This window comes from Equus przewalskii, chromosome 21 (genome assembly GCF_037783145.1).
Source record: "Equus przewalskii isolate Varuska chromosome 21, EquPr2, whole genome shotgun sequence".
NCBI classification, from domain to species: Eukaryota; Metazoa; Chordata; class Mammalia; order Perissodactyla; family Equidae; genus Equus; species Equus przewalskii.
In genome coordinates, this window is record NC_091851.1 from 20595217 (window position 1) to 20613755 (window position 18539).

The 18539-nt window shown below is 52.6% G+C and overlaps 1 protein-coding gene across 1 annotated transcript; it reads left to right on the forward strand.

The window, feature by feature from the left end:
• The first annotated feature begins 1709 nt into the window (after positions 1-1709).
• Positions 1710-17992, forward strand: PDYN (prodynorphin). Its single transcript, XM_008533511.2, has 4 exons — positions 1710-3276; positions 4514-4572; positions 14263-14407; positions 15781-17992. Exons 3-4 carry the CDS (start codon positions 14279-14281, stop codon positions 16420-16422), a joined length of 771 nt encoding a protein of 256 aa, XP_008531733.1. The 5' UTR covers positions 1710-3276; positions 4514-4572; positions 14263-14278; the 3' UTR covers positions 16423-17992.
• The last annotated feature ends 547 nt before the right edge of the window (positions 17993-18539 follow it).

Genomic DNA, 18539 nt, shown 5'->3' on the forward strand with positions numbered 1-18539 from the left:
AACATTTCCTTCTCTTTAGTCTTTGCTTTTTGCCCGCTCCACGATCTGGATTAGAGACTCGTCATGCAGAAAGGGAGCAGCATAAAGCTCCAGGGTGAGTCCTGACACCTGCATGGAGCTGGTGTTGTCGTCCTGTCTTCAGGTGACTCAGGAGCTCAGGGAGGTGAAGTGTCCGCTGGTTGCCACACAGTGAGTAAGCAGGAGCATCGAGTTTCGAGCCCCGGTGAGTCTGCACCGCGTCCACGTCTTCCCAGCCCACGTGCTGCTGCCCATGGGGCCACGATGTGATGAACAACCCCGAGCACAGGAGAGGGGTGAGCTCCGGGACAAGCTTCTCCAGGACTAAGGGAGAATGCTATTCCTGGCCTTCCTGCATGTGTGTGTAAAGGCTGTTGTAGAAGGAAAGAAAAAGTAAAAGAATGAACCATTTGCTCTTGAGGCTGACCGTAGACCGGGGGTGAAGGATGTTAAACATTAATGGCTTAAAGCCACATTCTCCGCAGCATCCCCACCCTCGCTGTCCTTCCTTCTTTCCATGATGAACAACAGCCCAGAGAGGCCCCAACTCCTCTCTTCTTTTAGTGCCTGCTGACTTCCACAAATAGATACCCCATCTCCTGGAGCCTTTGTCTATTCCAAGGTTATTACCAAGAGCTTACAGAGGTAGAGGTGAGGAGGAGGAGGAGGTGAAGAATAAGGAGGATAGAGAGCAACCGGGGTGAGGATTTGGCCTTGGGAGTGGAGACAAAGTCCAGCCCCGGGCTCCCAGATTCCCAGGGTGGCAATGGACAGACCCCACCCAAGTCCTCTGGGTCACCAGGCAGGAAGCCAGCCTGAGGGGTGACCCAGGCCCATGGCCATCAGAACTGGGCCCGGGGGCTCCCACCCAGGCACCTGAAGTCGTCTGCATCTTCCTGTCAGACCCAGCGTGCTACCTGGGAACAGGGACAAGGAGGAGAGAGCAAGCAAGCAAGGCTCGGATCCCGGAGTCCTCTGTGGAAGGGAGCAGGGGGACCTCATCTCAAGGCTGGAAGGGAAGACGTGGCAGCTGAGCTTTGGGGCCCGACGGACTGGGTTCAGCAGCTCCCTCCTCCTGGAGCGGCTGGGGCTCCCCTAGCTTCAGTTGCCTTATGGGTTTGAGGGTGCGCTGTGATAGCCACGCCACCCGTTTGCTTGTTGCGAGGATACAGTGAAACAGGAGCAAGTGTCTGAAACAGCAGGCTCTCGGCAAATGGCCCCTGCCATCTTCCTCCTTGTAAAGAACCAGGTGCAGGAGATGGTGATGCCCAGAGAACCCTGGTGCGTCTGAGCGGGAATGACGAGATTAATCACAAGGACAGATGACGTAGAGCACTTACTAAGTGCTGGCTGCATGGAGTGCTGCTGCCCACATCCTCTTGTTTCACCCTCACAAGAGACCAGTGAGCTGGATGCTGTTATCCCCATTTTACAGATGAGCGAACCGAGGCTGAAGCTGGGAGCAAGTCAAGGGTGTCTCCACTGGCGAGTGGCAGAGCTGGGACTCAAAGCCACATCTTAGACAGTTAGGCACAGCCCTCTCCTACCCCGTACAGGTGGAGAGACGGTCCTGGAGAAGGAGGCTCCCAGCCCCCTCCCCTCATGTGGGCAGATTCGAGGCTTCGTGCCCAAGGACGGGTGAGGGAGGAGCAGGAGTTCAAGTCAGAGAACCTGGGTTTGGATCCTAGCTCGATGGTGGACGTGCTGCATGTCTTGGGCAGGTTTCTCAGGTCTCCAGCCTCTTGTTCCTCATCTGCAAGATGGGGATGATGTTCACTACCGGGCCAGGCCACGAAGATTAAACCCGACAACCCTGGCTGATGGCCCGGTGCAGCATAGGTGCCCAGGATGTGGGCAGCCCCTGCCAGACTTCTGACACAGCCGGGCCTCCCACCGTCCGCTGCTCGCCTGCTGGTGACTGAGGAGAGAAGCATGTTCTCTCCCAAACTCAGAGACCCCCACGTTCTGGAAGGTATTTGTAGCCATGAACAGTGCAGCCTTCAAGCTGCTGCTGGCATAGCCCAAGGGACACATGAGGCGGGTATGCCCCCACCCAGAGCGTGTGCAAAGGCACATCGCAGCCTATGCTTTGAGGGGGATTTCATGATATTCCTTTTGTATTGCCGCCAGAGAAAAGTAAACGGCAGCTCCTGGCTGCCGGGGAAGGCTGTGCTTCTGCCAGCACTGCTTGTGCCTGGCACCGGCTCAGGCATGTACCAGAGCCGACTGTTGGTGCAGGCAAGTGTACGCACAAAAACATCCCAGCACGTGCGCACAGCAGCCACACACAGACTGCCAGGCACACGACCCAGGGTCATGTCTGTTTGTCTCTGTCTGCGTGGGTTAGAGTCTAACTGCCTTCTTTTTGGGTTTCCTTATCTTTCTTCCTCTGACTCTCTCTGTTTCTCTGTGTCTCTTTGGGTCTCCTCGTCTCTGACACTCTTGGCACCCTCTTTGTGTCTCTCTGCTGTTCTGATTCCCTCTCCCCTCCATTGTCTGGATCCCTCCCTAGCTTTCTGGCATTGTCTTTGTTTCTGATCCTCTCTGAATCTTTCTGTTTGGCTGTCTCTCTGTCTCTTCTCTCTCTCTATTTCCATCTGTCTCTATCTGTTTGCCTCTCTGTCTCCGTATCTGTCTGACTCTCTATCTCTCTGCCTGTCTCCATCTGTCTCTCTATTGGTCTAACACATTCCTTCTATCTCTGTCTCTGTCTCTCTCTCTGCCTGTCTCCATCTGTCTCTGTATCTGTCTGTCTGTCTGTCTCTCACTCTTTCCGTCTCTGTCCTTCCCTACCTCTCTCTCTTTTTTTCTGTGACACTCTCCAGGGAACGCATCGAAAACTGAAGTGGCCGGATTTCAAGTGACAAACAGCTCTGCACCCAGGATCCACCCCCCTCCCGGCAGGGCTGCCTTCCTCCTCCACATCCCCTGTCACGAAGCCTATTGTGTCGGGCCCAGGGAGTTCAAGTTGAAGGGCCCGGGGGTCTGCGCCTCAGACTGCTCGGTGCTCCTTCCCCATTGGCTCCGAGCAGCCTGTGCTCAGCAGGGGCTGAGCGACAGGGGGAGGCTCTCGTCCATAAAAGGGGGGTGAGGCACCAGAACTGCCATTCGAAGGGGCTTTGGTGGTGCTCACAGCTGCCTCTCGGGCACCTCCTTCTGAGCCGGAGTCAGTGAGGCCCCTGAGTCTTGGACCGGCCTCCTGCCACCACCATCCGACCTGCTCGGCCAGAAGCTGCCCAGGGAGAAAGAAGAACGCAGGTAAAAACCAGAGGGGCACCGGCATCCTCTCTCTGGGCTCTGTTTGTTCTTCCTGGTCCTCCGGACCTGGAGGCGATAGAGCTCGGGCTGGGGAGGTTTCAGGTCTGAGTCTGATTATCCGGGAGAAGTAGTTACAGCCAGGAGGCTGGTTTACAAAAGCCAGGTCAGTGGGAGATGGACTGCTCTTTGGAATTTCCCTCTCCCCGCAGCCCTGGCTTACACAGGTGGGTGGCTGTCTCCCCAGAGGACCACCCCTCGGTGTCAGCTCCGGGGTCTTCTTCCCCTTGCCACCTGCCACGTAGTGGTTCCCGTGCGGGAATGGGACGACTGGGTGGAAGAAGTGAGAGGTTGAGTTGATCAGTGTGATTTAAAAGGTCCTGATTCTCACTGGACTTAGAGCACAGGCTTGGGGACATTAACGAGATTCAGGGCTCGGGCTTTCCCCACGCGCCATGCACATCAACAGACGACCAAGTTCAGCCTTTTCATTCTTTTTGGGTCGTGTTTAATTGCTGACAGGGTGCTGGTTGGAGTGGCTTCCTTTGACGCAATTTTACACAGAAATGAAGTTTGGGGTGGTTTTTTTGGGAGGGAATGGCGAAAGAGAGTGACAACAGGCCAGGAGACCCAGGCTGAGCAGGATTTTTCTTGTCAGTGTTACTTTGAAAGGACTTGTTGCTTTCGTGTAAATTCCAGAGGAGTCTAAGTTCCGCAGGGGAGAGGCTCAGAGGGGGCAGCCGTTATATAAAGACATCCACGGTCACAGAAAGTATTATAGACTCTCGAAGTTTGACTCTAGCAAAAAAGCCGGTGAGCTTCAGAAAAAAACCTGCCGATGACTCCGAGGTTGAATAGTAAATTCTGCGACCTCGTCCTTTTCCCTGGGTATCTTTTATCTGGAATAGCTCTCCAAGCTTTATAAACATTCCTTAATTAAGCCTCCAAGCTTCCCAGGGGAAACGAGGTCTTCAGCTTATCGGATCTGATTTCAACTCCCCTCCCACAGACAGAAAGTCTTCATTACCATCTCTCTTCCAAGGGTTGGGAAAATACACAAGGCTTCTCTAATTTGACAGGCATTCCGTCAGGATCTATTGCAACATGTTTCAGAATGTCAGCCCTCTTCTCTTCATTTTCTGCGCCCACCGTCCCCTCCTGCGGCTGCCTCTGGCTTCTCTTTTCCCCTCACCTTCTCCCCCGAGCCCACCCCACCTAGCCTTTTGTTCTATTTTTGCAGGTCGTTTATCTCCGGGCTTTGAGATCTGCGTAGGGGAGCTGTTGCAGCAGCCCAAGCCGGTGAGTTATGCTGCCCGGGGGAGGTTTGCATTTGCTGACGGGATCTCAAGCCCACTGCTTTGCCCCAGAGGAGCTAGAGGTGTGATGGGTGTCAGGAGAATCCTGTGTCTCCGCTGGCAGCTTGGAGTGGGATGTTCCAGCAGCGGCTCCTGAGGAACCCAGCACGTGGAATCCAGCACCTTTTAGCAGAGCAGTCAAAGGGACCGGCACCAGGGCTGTTTGAGAAATGCAATCCCCTTAAAGCATATGGAAAGAGATTAGGGTGCTGAGGTAACTCCTGGGAGCCAGGAGTTTTCTGTATATCATCTGAATGTGTGTCTCACAACACCCGAGATGGTGCTGGGTTCAAATCACCGATCCCACCACTCATTTGCTGTGTGATTTTGGGACAGCAGCTGTCCTTCTCTGAGCATTAATATCCTCACCTGTACAATAAGGATAATAATAATATTCGCCTCCTGATGTTATTTGAGACTCCTATGGGATACTGTAATGTGCTTGGCTTTTAGTAGGTACTCAGTAAATGCTAGTATGACTGTTCAAGTTCGAGGTGGCAGAGTTGGGCCCCTCCCTCTCCCCCCAATCTATTATAAAGTCCTTGATGTCCTGCTCCATCATGCTGTGCGCAATGTCCAGGAAATAGGATCGAACATCTACTGTTTCTGTTTGTGGGGCTGCCACTCCTCTCCCCTCCCCGTCCCATTCTCTCCACACCAACAGAAGACTTTATTTCTTCATCTGCCGCCCCGGGACCATGAAGTCTCTTCTCGATCGATCCTCCCTAACTCCCCTCCTTGGTTCATTCTTGCACACCTGCTATATTTATTAGATGTCTTCCATCATTCTAAGCAGGATCAATAGTTGGTGGTTTGATTTCAACGCATGTCTGAGAAAATGCGGTCAGCTAGCTGATTCCTCTCCCTGTTTCCCTCATCTCAGCCCGTAAATGTTGGTTAATCTCACTGAGTCTGACAAACGGCCAAAACGATTTCACTGGGACAGAGCTGGCCATTGTGGCGGGCAGTAGACGTTGCTGGAGACAACCAGGCAAGCCCAGGATCAGGCCCTGGAGATGGAGAGGTGGCCCTGGGTCCTCTGAAGTTGGACCTTGTTAATCTCTCCCAGCCTGGGTTCAGATTGATGCTCCTGGCGGGACGGTCAATGGCCCAGATCCATGGTCGCCATCCCCTGGCTCAGGAGGCTTCTCCCTGAGGCCATCCAGCTGTCCCATGTGCCAGAGCGGTCGCTGCAGGCATATTCACCAGGAGGCAATTTGTCTGTCATCATTTGGTCCCTTGATCTATTACTGGACAGTTCAATTTAACCTGACAAGGGTTTACTGAACAGTTACTATGTGGTGGGGTCTCTGGTCCCCTGGCAGGAGCAGAGAATTGGTGTTTGTGACTCACAGGAGGTCAGCCTCCTGCATCCAAGCCCACTCTCTCTCCTGCCTTCTCTCTCTCATTTTGGTCCCTTCCCCCCTCTTTTTCCCTCTCCTCGCCTCCTCTTCCTCTTTCTTATACTCTCTCCCCTTCATTCTCATTCGCCGTCACTCCATCTCTAGTTCTCATCTTTATTTTCTTTTCCCACAGGGGCCGTCATCTCACTCGGTGCTTTTCTAGGTGTCTTTATCTCTTGCTCTGTGTATGCAAGTCACATCTCTGCTGCTCTTTTTGCACCCCCCCCCCCCGCCCCGCCGTCTGTCTGTCTTTTTCTGTATCTCTTCATTTCCATCTCTCTCTGTTCCACCCTCCTCCGCCTTTCTCCCCATCCCTTAATTACAACAAATGACAAAGAGTGGGGATTCCATGTGAATCCTGCTCTTGAAAAACATTCTTTTAACCCCACACTTAATGACCTACTGTGACGGTCATGGAAGGGCTGTCTCTCCTCTGGTGTCCGCACAACGAACGGCCTGAGAGAAGTGGCCGCCCTCCCCGTGGGCCCTCATCCTGTGTTCTGTGTTTCAATTCTTGCTGGACTAAATGGTGGGTTCACTTTCCATTCAGAACCCGAGCCCCCCGCCCCCCCCCCCCAATTGATGATCCATTCTTTGTTAATGATGCTAAAGGCCTGACAAGGACATAGTTTCTCCAGTTTTCAGAGTCTCCATTTGCCAGCCCACCGGAGACCCACAGAGATGAACTTGATGTATTTTCAAGTGCAATAGAACTCCTGAAATAGGCTCATCTTCATGAATGCGAGAGTTGGGGAGGGGGTGTCCACTGGGCGTTTAACGCATGGCTGAACCCCAGGCATGGTTTGTGGGGCGGAGGCTCAGACTGACTTTTAGGCCTGCTTCTGCTGTGTCCTTGCCTCTTGGCCTTGACTCAGTCATTTTGTTTCTCTGAGCCTCTGTTTCCCTATCTAGAAAATAGAGCTAATAGTGCCCAGGCTACTGGGTTCTCCAGAGGGTGAAAACGCAATAACTGAGATTAAATGCAGAGCAGTGAGCTTGGCCCCGTGGCTGTGCCTTACACAGGGGATGCTGTGGGCTCAGAGGATCCCAGCTCCGCTGTGCGCGTGCTTGGGACCTTGGGGCTGCTCTGTCACTCAGTCCGCACTCTTCTGACCTGGAAGCTGAGCCTGTGATAATTGTGCCTGCCCCACAGGGCCTACGGGAGGCCCCAGGCCTGGCCCAGAGCAGTGGGGCAGTGCTGTTGGCTGTGTGAGTGTGTCGTTGGAAGGTCATTGAGGACGCCATCTCCTCAGTGCGAGTCATGGTCACCGCCCGCGTGTGGGAGGCCCCAGCTCTGTCTCCATTTCCCTCCTGACTCATGATGTGACCTTAAACAAGTGACTTCATTCCTACCTTTTCCCATTTCCTCTTCTGTCAAATAGGAATAATCACATGCGATAAAATGCTCTGAGAGATAATTGCGATGTTAAATCAAGCCATTATTATTCCATGCTGGCTTTTTAAATAAAAGTGCTTGCTGCTTCTGCGAGCCCTCCGACTATAATATAGAAATATCATCAAGAGGAGGTAAGAGGGCAAGCAGTCCCTTCCCTTTCAAGGAACTCTGGGCCCTGGATGAAAAAGGACCCACTATGCGCTGGCCTTTAAAGGATGCTGAGCCCATTTACAGATGGGAAGAAGGAGGCTTGGAGCTGGGGGTGATTCCCCTCTGATTGTCCCAAGAAAATGAGCTTCAAAATGATTAGAATAATTAGAATTAGAAAATGGTTATAAAAATGATGAAGGCAGAGGTCAGCGAACTTTCTCTGTGAAGGGTCAGATAGTCAATCTTTTTGGCATTCTGGCCCATACAGTCCCTGTGTCAACACTCAATTGCGTTTCTGTTGCATAGACTTAGTGTAAACAGACGGGACACGTGTCGTATCCGTCAGGGTTCTCCAGAGAAACAGAAATGGCAGGATGTGTGCCTATGGAGAAAGAGCTTTAGCGTAAGGAACTGGATCCCGTGATGATGGAGTCTGAGGGGAATCACGCCCCCAGCCGCCGGCGGAGCCGCCCTCACTGGGCTGTCTCAAAGCGCCAGGAGGTGGGGGCTGAGGAAGTGCTTCATAAGCTTGCAAGTGGGGAGGGTTTTCTCTGGGAGGGCCCGCAGGAGGCCCCCTGGCCCACCAGGTGTGTGAAAGAGGCCCCTCCCCATCACAGACCTCACAAGCCCTCCACTGGGGCGGCTGTGCCTGGGGCTGCCCCTCGAACTCACCAAGTGGGCTCTATTTCCACTTCCCACACCCGTGAACGGCCGAGTTCCTTTTCTCCTCAGCTCGTCCCAAATCAGAGATGAGGAGCAGGCAGAGCTATCTCTGATGTGCGGCTTCCAAGCAAATCCCAGTAGCAAAGGCGGAGATGCTCCCCCTGGGACCCATCTGACATGGCTCAGTAATTTATTTATCTTACAAAAGGAAGGAAACAGGATTGCTTAAGGAAATCTCAGGGCTGATGTGTCTCTATTAGAGTCACCTTTTAACCCAGAGAGATCTGGTCGGAAACCTGACCCTCCCATTTGCGAGCCCCGTGAACTTGGTAAGCAGCTTCTCCTGAACCAGCCTCAGCTTGTCCTCTGTGCAGCGGGTATACACACCCTCACCACTGGGTTGTTGAGAGGATTAGAATGACAGGTGTGAGCACAGCCTGGCATCCAGTAGGCTCTTGAGGGGTGGTGGCTCTCGTTGGATTGATGGGACCGTGAATGAGGAGCACTCAGCCCCGCCTGACACACAGTAGGCCCTCCACATAAGGCAGTTAATTCATTTGACAACTCTTTTTGGGTTCCCCCTGTGTTCCAGGCCCTATGTTGTCGTTCCTTTTTGCCCTTTTCTTTTCCCATCTCCCAGAGCCCATGTAAGATTGGAATGGAGCCTTCCTACTCTACTATTTAAAGCACCTACTGTGTGCCAGGCACCGTGCCACGTGCTCTATACGTGGTCTTATTTAATTCCTACACCAACCCTCTGAAGCCTTATTATCAGCCCCATTTTAGAACTAAGAAAACGAGACACGGCAAAGTTAAATAATTTTCCCAAACCAGTGATAAGTGGTGGCTGGCATTTGAATCCACATCACTAACCACTTGGTGATCCTGCTTCTGGGTCAGGAGGGGATTGGAGGTCTCACCTCTCCTCTGTCACATGCTGTACCCCTCCCACCCCCTGCTGCGCTCCCCAGTGATGGAGGAGGCCATTCAGATGTCGCAAACTCAAATGTCTGTCAGGCGCTCGGCATGGACGGACATGAGAGAAGCTGCTGGTGGGGACAGTGGTGACAAGGCCACAGGCATCTCTCTGTGACTATTGCCAATTCGAATGCAAGCCTGATGTTTTCAAGGCCTTTGATCTTTTGGAGACAAGTGGGAAATTGAGACTTTTTTAAATGTAAAAATCTCTCAGTTTTAAAATATTGGCAACAAAATTTTTAAAAAATCTTTGTGCAAGTCCAAACGCTTGTGCCCACCTGCTCAGCTAGTCCTGCAGGCGAACAGTTTGCAACCTCTGGACGGACATTCGCCGTGTGCAGGGCGGCGGAGGAGGGAGCCAGAGGCCTGGGTCCCGCTTGCCTGCACCGCTCTGTCCCTGTCCTCAGAAGGGCCTCACTGGGCTGCCCCCTGCTGTGGGCCCCATCCCCTCAGAGTCCGCGTCCTGGCCCTCCTTCCTGGTGGACCCCCTAAGGCCAGGGCGCAGAGGGGGGCAGGGGTGTGGGGGTGAGAGGCTGAAGTCACTGTGCCTGAAGATGGTGATTCAGGGCTGAGCCCTTATCGTGTCAAGGAGCCATAGCTCGTGAGCACCACCTGTAGCAAGCCAGAAAAAAGGTTAAAGCCTCAGCATACAGTCTCTAATATTCAGCAAGTGACGGCTGGTCCTTTCCTTCTGCCTCTCCCTCTGCCCTCAGGCTTTCTTCCTTCTGTGTCTCCCCCTCGTTGTCTCTATCCCTCCTTCTGTCTCTCCATCTCTCCGCTTTAGTCTTTCTCCCTCCTTTCCCCCTTCCTTCTCTCCCTCCATCTCCCTTCGGACTGTTTCTCACTTCCTCCTTCTCCCCCTTCCCCCTCCCAGGTCACTCTGCTCTCTTTCTCTGCCTCAGTTTCCCCCCGCTCATATCCCCCCAATTCCTGCTGCCTCCCCTCTTCTCTTACTTCCTCTCCCCTCCTCTCACCCCTCTCCTGGCTTCATTGACATTTGCTGAAATTCCTGTAGCAGGTGTTGGTGTTAGACAACCTGCAGACCTTGAGGTTTCTCTGGGGGCATAAAGGTGTCATGCAGAAAAGTGTAGACTGGGCTTCCAAGAGGTCAAGGGGTTGCCTGTTGTTCACTGGACAAACTTGTGTGGAGCTCCTGCTCTCATTCCAGCCCTGTATTCAGAGCAGGGACACCATTCTTTCATTCATTCATTCACACATCACTCAACCTTCCTCAGTCTCCCCATCACCTTAGAATGAAATGCAAACTCTTTAACCTCAGCCTGGGAGGCCCACGCTATCCAGCCACTGTCCACCGTTCTGCTTTTTCTACCCCAGTCTCCTCCCTTCATTATCTTCATCCACCCTGGGCTCCCTGTCACCCTCAAATACACAACACACTCACCTCAGGGACTTTGCACTTGCAAACTACCACCTGGCAGGGGACTCAGGAAGTAAGAGGCGATTATGTGATAGAGCTGGCAAGGGGATTCTGAAAGCTCAGCAGAGGGGCCTAATCCAGACAGACTTCCTGGGGGAGGCAACCAAGGCTGAGTTTTGAACAAATAAGAGTTAGCCAGGTCAAAGGGAGATGGGAGTGGATGGGGGGGGGGGGGGTGAGAAATGTGTTTCAGGCAGAGGAAACCCCTTGTACTAAAGCTTGGAAGCTGGGGCAGTGGGCCTTCATTTTGGACTTGCAGGTGGTTTGGTCAGGCCCAGGTCAGGTGCTCACGCCCAGGCTGGGTGCTGCCCATGCGTGGGGATACCTTGAACAGGCAACGTAATCTCTCTCTGCCTCCATCTTCTCATTTGCAGAATGAGGAGACCATCAAGCTTACAGGGTTGTTAGGAGGATCCCTCACATTAAGATGCTCAGACCAGGGTGACCCCTAGTAAATGTCAGCTGGCCCCATCCCATCATGGAGAACCCGTGAGCACGTGGCTGAGGGGCGGCTTCCTCTCAAAGGCACGGGGAGCCTGGGAGACTCCTCTGGCTGCTGTTGGAGAGCATCTCAGAGGTGAGATTGGAGGAGGCAGATACGGACCCCTGAAGGGCAGAGCTGGAGGCCGGGGAGCGGTGGATTGAAGGGGCGGGGTCAGTACACAGCGGTAAGAGAAGGGCTCCAGAGCCGGCCTGCCGGGGTACCAATCCCAGCTTTGCCACTTACCAGCTCTGGCGTCCTGGCAGGTGTCTTAGTTCAGTTTCCTTGTCTGTAAAGTGGGCATGACAACAGCACCCACCCCACAGAGTTGCTGTGAGGATAAACGAGTTCATCCATGAGAATCGCTCAGAACATCTCAAGTCCTTAACAACCATCAGGTCAGCTGTTCTTATTAAAGACAAAGTTAATGGAGGAAGGGGAAGGATGCTAAAACTGTCTTCGTCTGGGACACAGATCTCAGGTCGGGCTTCCTACCTTAGCAGCCAAGCTGTGCGCGAGGCCTCCGGCCAGGAGTTAGAGGGTGGTAGGCTCCCCCGCCCCAGAGGTTAATTCACTGCTAATCTTGTAACAGGCCAGCCCAGCCATCGCTGATATCAGAGAAAACATGAGCTGCCTGCCTCTTATCTGCACAGAAGTGGCACAGCTCACTCGCCTGGAACCCAAATCCGCTCAGCAGCCGATAGAGCATGAGAGAAACCCGAGGGCAGGGCAGAGACGTGGGATGGACACAGGTCCACTTCCCTGTGTTTCCTGCTCTGAACCTCCCTGCTTAAGGCGGCTGACCCTGCCCAGCCTCAAGAGAGGCAGGTGGGCCTGAGTGCTCACCTTTAATCGTTGTGTGACCTCAGGAGGTTTGCCAAGCCTCTCTGAGCACCAGTTTTCTCATCTATAAAGTGGGGCTAATGATGCCCACCTCTGAGAGTTGGCGATTGGACTGAGAACAATATGCAAGTCCAAGACCCTGTGCATGGGGGTCTCTGGGCCTCAGGGAGGGTTCAGCTATTAATGAATCGAAGTTATTCTAGAAATGGTAGTCATTGAGGGCACACGTGGGGAGTCAAACAGAACAGCCTTGCCCAATAGCACCAATAACAGAGCCCCAATATCACCGCTTGCTGTAGGGCGTGGGTAATCCACTGGACTGGAAGTGCCTGCCTCGCTGGGGAGGAGTAAATGAGATGATGGACTTAGGAGCTTAGCTCAAGGCCTGAAATGCAGCGGGGGCTCCATAAACGCCGGCTGGGATCACTGTTAGGCATGCTTTGGTGGGGAACCTGCTGCGTGCTTTGAGGAGGGAGACCAAGCTCTGAGGTATGGTGTGGGGCTCTGGGGTCTTGGAGCAGAGTCTTCTCAGCCCCCTGAACACCTGAGCAAACAGGGCAGTTAGCAGGAAGGGGCACTGGAGGGGGAAGGACAGCCATCCCCGAGGGCTGCGTTAGAGGCGTCCGCTCTAAGGACCAGCCTGGGAAGAGCATGGGGCCCCTGCCCAGGCCGGGGTGTCTCAGGGGGTCTCCCCATGTCCAGTTGGGAGAATGCACTCCCCCCGGTTTGAACAGCTTTGAGTCTTGATAATTGGTTTATAAGAAGTTGACTGTGAAAGGGACAGCTTTTAACAGGCTATTTGTGAGCATTAGTGCTTACTGAGTGCCTGCTGTATGCCAGTCAGGATTCTGGGTGTGAGGACACAGGAGGAGACACAGGTAGGGCCTGTGCCCTTAAGGAGCTAGCTTTCTGGTGGGGGCGATGATAACAAACAACACCAGCAAACATCAGGTAAACAGGACTGCACGAGGCGGTGAGCGCTCTGTGCCACATAGCAGCGCAAAGCCAGAGAGACGCAGGAGGCTGCTGTGAACACAGCGGTCAGCAGACGCCTCCCTGGGGATGTGACATTTAATTCATTTGATTACAAGAAGGAGCGAGCCATGTGAAAATCTGAGGTCAGAGCAGTGCAGCGGGAGGAGGAGAAAGGGCAAAGGCTCTGAGGCAGGAGCAGGCTTGGCATGCTTGAGGAACAGAGAGTATTTCAGAAATGGAAACAAGGCACAGCTCCTGCCTTCATGGAGCCAAAGTCTGAAGACTCACGTAGAGAATTACCAATTAGTGGGATATTTTGATGGAGGAGGCACAAGTTTCTGGGAGAATAGAAAGGAGGAGCAGCCCATCCAGCCTAGGAGATCAGGGAAAGATGCCTGGAGGAGGCGATGTCTTAGCTAGGACCTAAATGACAGGTAACAGAAGAGGAGAAGGAGGGTTTTCCAAGCAGAGGGAACAGCATGTGCAAAGGCCCAGAGGTAGAACCAGGCCTGATACATTCTTTAGGGGAATTGCAAGTAGCTGGATTTGGTTGGAACCCAGAGCTGAAGCATTAGGGTATAGGGATGGGATTGAGGGTGTCCCTGTCATTTAGGAGAAGGGCCAGGCCTGACTCAGTCCAGTGGGTCTGATCACAGAACTGGTATACCGAGAAGGACATTTCAGGGAGGGCAGGAGAGAAGGAACTGAAGGTGAAGGTGGAGCTATAGCCAGGGTCAGGAGGAGTGCTGGGGTGGAAAAGACAAATTCCAGAGTCCTCTCACAGCAGAAAGGATGGGCTTGGGGACAGCCTGGGGAGTAGGGGACAAAGGCAGGTGACAGAAGCCTCAGAGAACTCAGAAAAGCAGATGGCCAAATGTCTTCAGCTTGGTGGGTGGTTAAGGTGGGTTTTGAAGCCTGTCAGCCACAGGTCAAGTTCTGGCTTGTCCACTGCCTAGCTGTGCGGGCAGTCACTTCGCCTCTCTGAGCCTCAACTTCCCCACCTGCCCAATGAAAATAGCACAACCCACCCTAAGAGCTGTTCTGCAGACTGAACGTGAATGCTGTGGGGAAGCTCCTAGCACAGAGTAGGTGCTCAGCATGTGTTAATTCTCTTCCTTGACCCTTAGCCTTGGGCACCCATGGCACCTCTCGGGACCTCTGTTTTCTCGACTGCAGAATGGGAACGAGCATGTTTGCCTTGTGGTGCTGCTGGCAGAAGCTGCTGAGATGACGCTGCAGGCTCAGGATACCCCCACAGAGTAGGTGCTCACAGATTTCATTGTCTTCTCTTTCTCCCTTCCCGGCAGGAAGAGCTGAGACAGAATGGCGTGGCAGGGGCTGGTGCTGGCTGCTTGCCTCCTCGTGCTCCCCTCCGCCACAGCGGACTGCCTGTCCGGCTGCTCTTTGTGTGCTGTGAAGACCCAACATGGACCCAAACCCATCAACCCCCTGGTAGGTTTCAGGCAAGCTTCTAGATGCCCAGGTCCTGGGACCTGTGTATGAACAGCACCATCTGTGTGAGGAGCCCAGAGAGGGAAAGGAGCTGTGTGCCTGTCCTGTAGACTTGTCCCACCTGGGCAGGTCATGTCCTGCCCTGTGGTCAGCCTGGGCACCAGGGGCTGCTGTTTTGCTACTCCCATCCCCACCCCAGACCTCACCACCACGGGCTCACTCCAATCTGGGACAGACACTCTGGTTTCCAGGGAGCCTGATGCCTGGCAACAAAGAGCATTATCCATCAGGTGGTGCTGACTTTGGGAGTCGGCAGCCCTGGAATAGCTCCTCAGGGCTTCTCACCACCAGGCTGATGGCACCTGCAAATCTAATCGCTCCCATGGATGGAGCTCTTTCCACCACCCCTGATCTGGTTGACAGGATCCAAGCCTTGACCCCTCTCCTAGGTCTTGGCATCTCTTGGTCCAGCCTTGTTGGCTTTGCTTTGTGTCACACTCCCCCATGTGCCTCTCCTGTGACAACAGATAGGCTGGAGTAGAGGTACCAAGGGTTTCGTGGACAGAACACAGGCTTTGGTTAAGCCACTTTCTAGTTCCATGACCCTGGAACCCCCTCTCAGTTTCTTCATCCACAAAATGAGATTCCGTGAGATGACGATGCAAAATATTAAGTATACAATTCTAGCCACTCTTCATAGAGATGCACACAGGGTGCCAGGAGCTGCCCAAACGTGGTCTCAGAAGAGCACAGTGATTAAGCACGAGGACTCGTGGCATTGGACTGCCTGGGTCCAAGTCCAGTATTGTACAAAATTGTCATCATGGTCATCATCATGATCATCGTCATCATCGTCATGTTTGAAATCACCCAACGCTCTTATGAAGGAGATAGTATTGTCCCCCCAGTTTTGATGAACCCTCCAACGTCCCCTTGCATGAGTTCTTTCCACCATTCTGCATTGCTTCCGTCCCTCTCTGTAAAGTGTTTGCAGCATCCTTCACACTCAGGAAAGGTTGGGAGAACCAACTACTCCCTCTGGAGTCAGAAGTGGAAGAGGAAGGGTGAGCACAGCAGAGCACTACGGGAAGATCTTAATTCCAATTTTGGCCTTGCCACTTGTAGCCATGTTTCCTTGGAAAAGTTGTTTTACTTCTCCACGCCTGTTTCCTCACCTTCCACTCGAGCACAAAGTCACCTACTTGTATGCACCATTGGGAGCATTAAAGTGGGCAGCCCGGGGCTTAGTAATGGCAGCTACTTTTGCTTTTCTCAGACATTGGACAGGGGGCTCTCTGGCGCAGGGGAGTGCATGTGCTTTGACAGTTTGATGGGGTGACATTACCACTGTGGTATTTTTGGATCTCTTGCAGATTTGCTCCTTGGAATGCCAGGCCACCCTGCTGCCAGCTGAGGAGTGGGAGAGATGCCAGGGCCTTCTGTCTTTTCCCAGCCCCTTCACCCTCGGGCTCAGTGGCAAGGAAGATTTGGAGAGCTGGCCAACTTTGGAAGAGCCCTATCGTGAGCTGGCCAAGCGCATGGGGCCCTTCTTGAAGAAGCTGGAGGAAAACAGACTCCTCCTCAGCACCCCAGCGGAGGAGAATGCTCTGAGCAGGAGCCTGGTGGAGAAACTCAGGGGTCTCTCTGGCAAGCTGGGGGAGGGTGTGGAGTCTGAGCTGATGGGAGATGCCCAGCCAAACGATGGTGCCATGGAGGCTGGAGCACTGGATTCTGATGAGGAGGAGCCCAAGGAGCAGGTCAAACGCTATGGGGGATTTTTGCGTAAATATCCCAAGAGGAGCTCAGAGGTGGCTGGCGAGGGGGATGTGGATGCCGATAGGGTGGGCCATGAGGACCTGTATAAACGCTATGGGGGCTTCTTGAGGCGCATCCGTCCCAAGCTCAAGTGGGACAACCAGAAGCGCTATGGTGGTTTTCTCCGGCGCCAGTTCAAGGTGGTTACTCGGTCTCAGGAAGACCCCAATGCCTACTCCGGAGAGATTTTTGATGCATAAATCCCTCCCCATCGTGGAGTTGAGTCAGGAGCTTCCCCTCAACCCTTCCAGACTGGAGTGCACTCATTCATCTTCCCCTGTGTCCCCCGGCTCCATGCACAGTTCAGCATTGTCTACGCAACATCCAAACCCAGCCTGCTTGGGGTGCAGTGTTTGTGTGAGGTCAGTGAGGGGGAAGGATGGAGTCCAGTAGACTTAGTGCTTGGCTCAGACCCCAGACCTCTAAAACTACCACCAGCAGCAGCTTTTGATATCAATCCTCCACCCCATGCATATGACTCCCCAATTCCAGAAATTTGGACTGACTTGTTCTTCATCCCTCTGGATCTGTGATCGCCAAACTTTACTGATCACGTGCCCCTCTCAGAAGGAAAATGAGCATATCCCCTGCTGTGCAGGTATATTCATCTAGATAGCATATACATATATCATTATACATACAAATGGTAGAAAGTTAAACCCAAGACAGATAAATGAATAGGAATCCTAACATTTTATTCCTAAACCTCAAAGGATCTCTTTGTGCACCCCACTTTGGAGACCATGCTTTAGGTAAAAAGCTCAAACGTTGCCTTTTATTGGAGCAGGAATTCCTACTAGTCTTCTAGTGGGTTGAATGGTCAGTTACTGTGGTCTGACTTCTCATAGCGTAGAAACACATGTCTTGAAGAGCGGAGTTCCTGGACTCCAGTTCATGTTGGTACCCTGGACAGCGCCCAACTCCTCACCGGAGAGAAGGGCGTGAAAATGCCTCTCCTAAATGGTTAATGAGAGCAGTTCTCCCTGTGAATGCTGGAACGATCAAGGAGGGAGCAAGGCAAACCAATTTTCTCTGTGCAACAAACTCAAAATGTGGACCAGTTCCCTCAGCCCTCATTAAGCTAATTAAACTGATGGGTATCACTCTCCTACCCCAGGATGAACTGAAGCTAAGTCAAGTTGATGAGGTTAAGCACAACCATGTTCTTGAGCAGCTGAATTGGCCGCCAAGAGTCCAAGCCATCTGGTCAAACATATGCAGTGGGCATTGGGTAAGGGAATCCAGAAGCAACAGCTAGAAAGAGAAAAAGATGCTCTTCAACCCCCAGCATGATTCTTTCCTCTTAATATCTCAAAATAAAACCAGAAAGAGGAATGAAATGATTAAGTGCTTGAGGCTGAATGAGTTCCCTTGATTCAAATAACCCAGAATCAGAGGCAGAGACCTCCCGATGCCTTGGTTTCAATCAAAGCCCCCTCCCCCTGCCCCCCGTATCTCTGTCTCTGTCTCTCTTGCTGACTCGTCCCTAGGAACTACGGTTTGGTTTGTGGATCCAGAAGCCTGGGCTGGATAAGAGAGAAAATACCCTTGGCTTTGGTTAATTTGTACGAGATGCTACCAAGCACACCTCTTCCTGCACAAACCCCAGATCTCTCATGATGTTTTGAAATGTATAAGTTGTTTTAGGGTTGTTTTGTGTGCTTTTAAAAATTCCACTTACGCAAATTACTTGGAATTTGCTTAGTCCTCAATAGGCCTGTATTATTTCCTACTCCTCCAGTATAATAAATAAAAGAAAGAAGCTGATGACTTGGGGTGTGTGTGTGTGTGTGTGTGTGCCTCAGTCCCCAGAGAGTGAAAAGACCATTTGCAGAAAAGAGTGCTGGGGAATGAAAAAAACATATACGCATACACACACGTGCATGCACACACACACACACACACACACATTCAGATTAGAAAGCTAAATATAGAATAGCAGAAATAGCACAAACTTTAGAGTGTCATCTCCCTACAATTGAGATCTGTGTGCCCTTGAGTGAGTCATCTGACCTCTCTAAGCCTTAGTTCCCTCCTCTTTAAAATAAAGACTAATGGTGCCAACTTTGTAAGGTGGCTGTGAGGAATTAGGTGCACTCATAGATGCAAAGCTCCTAGTATATAGCAGGCACTCAGTAAATGAGTTTCCCTTCCTACATTGTCTTAAGGGACAGTGGGAAAGCTCAAGCCTCCAGCAACACAGTGGGGAGAGCTGGGAGGGGCTGCAGAGGGAGTCTGAGTCACAGGGAACTCCCAGGGGCTGTCTCCTGGGCTGGATGACAGGGTGGGAGGGAGAAATGTTCTAGACAAGGGTGAG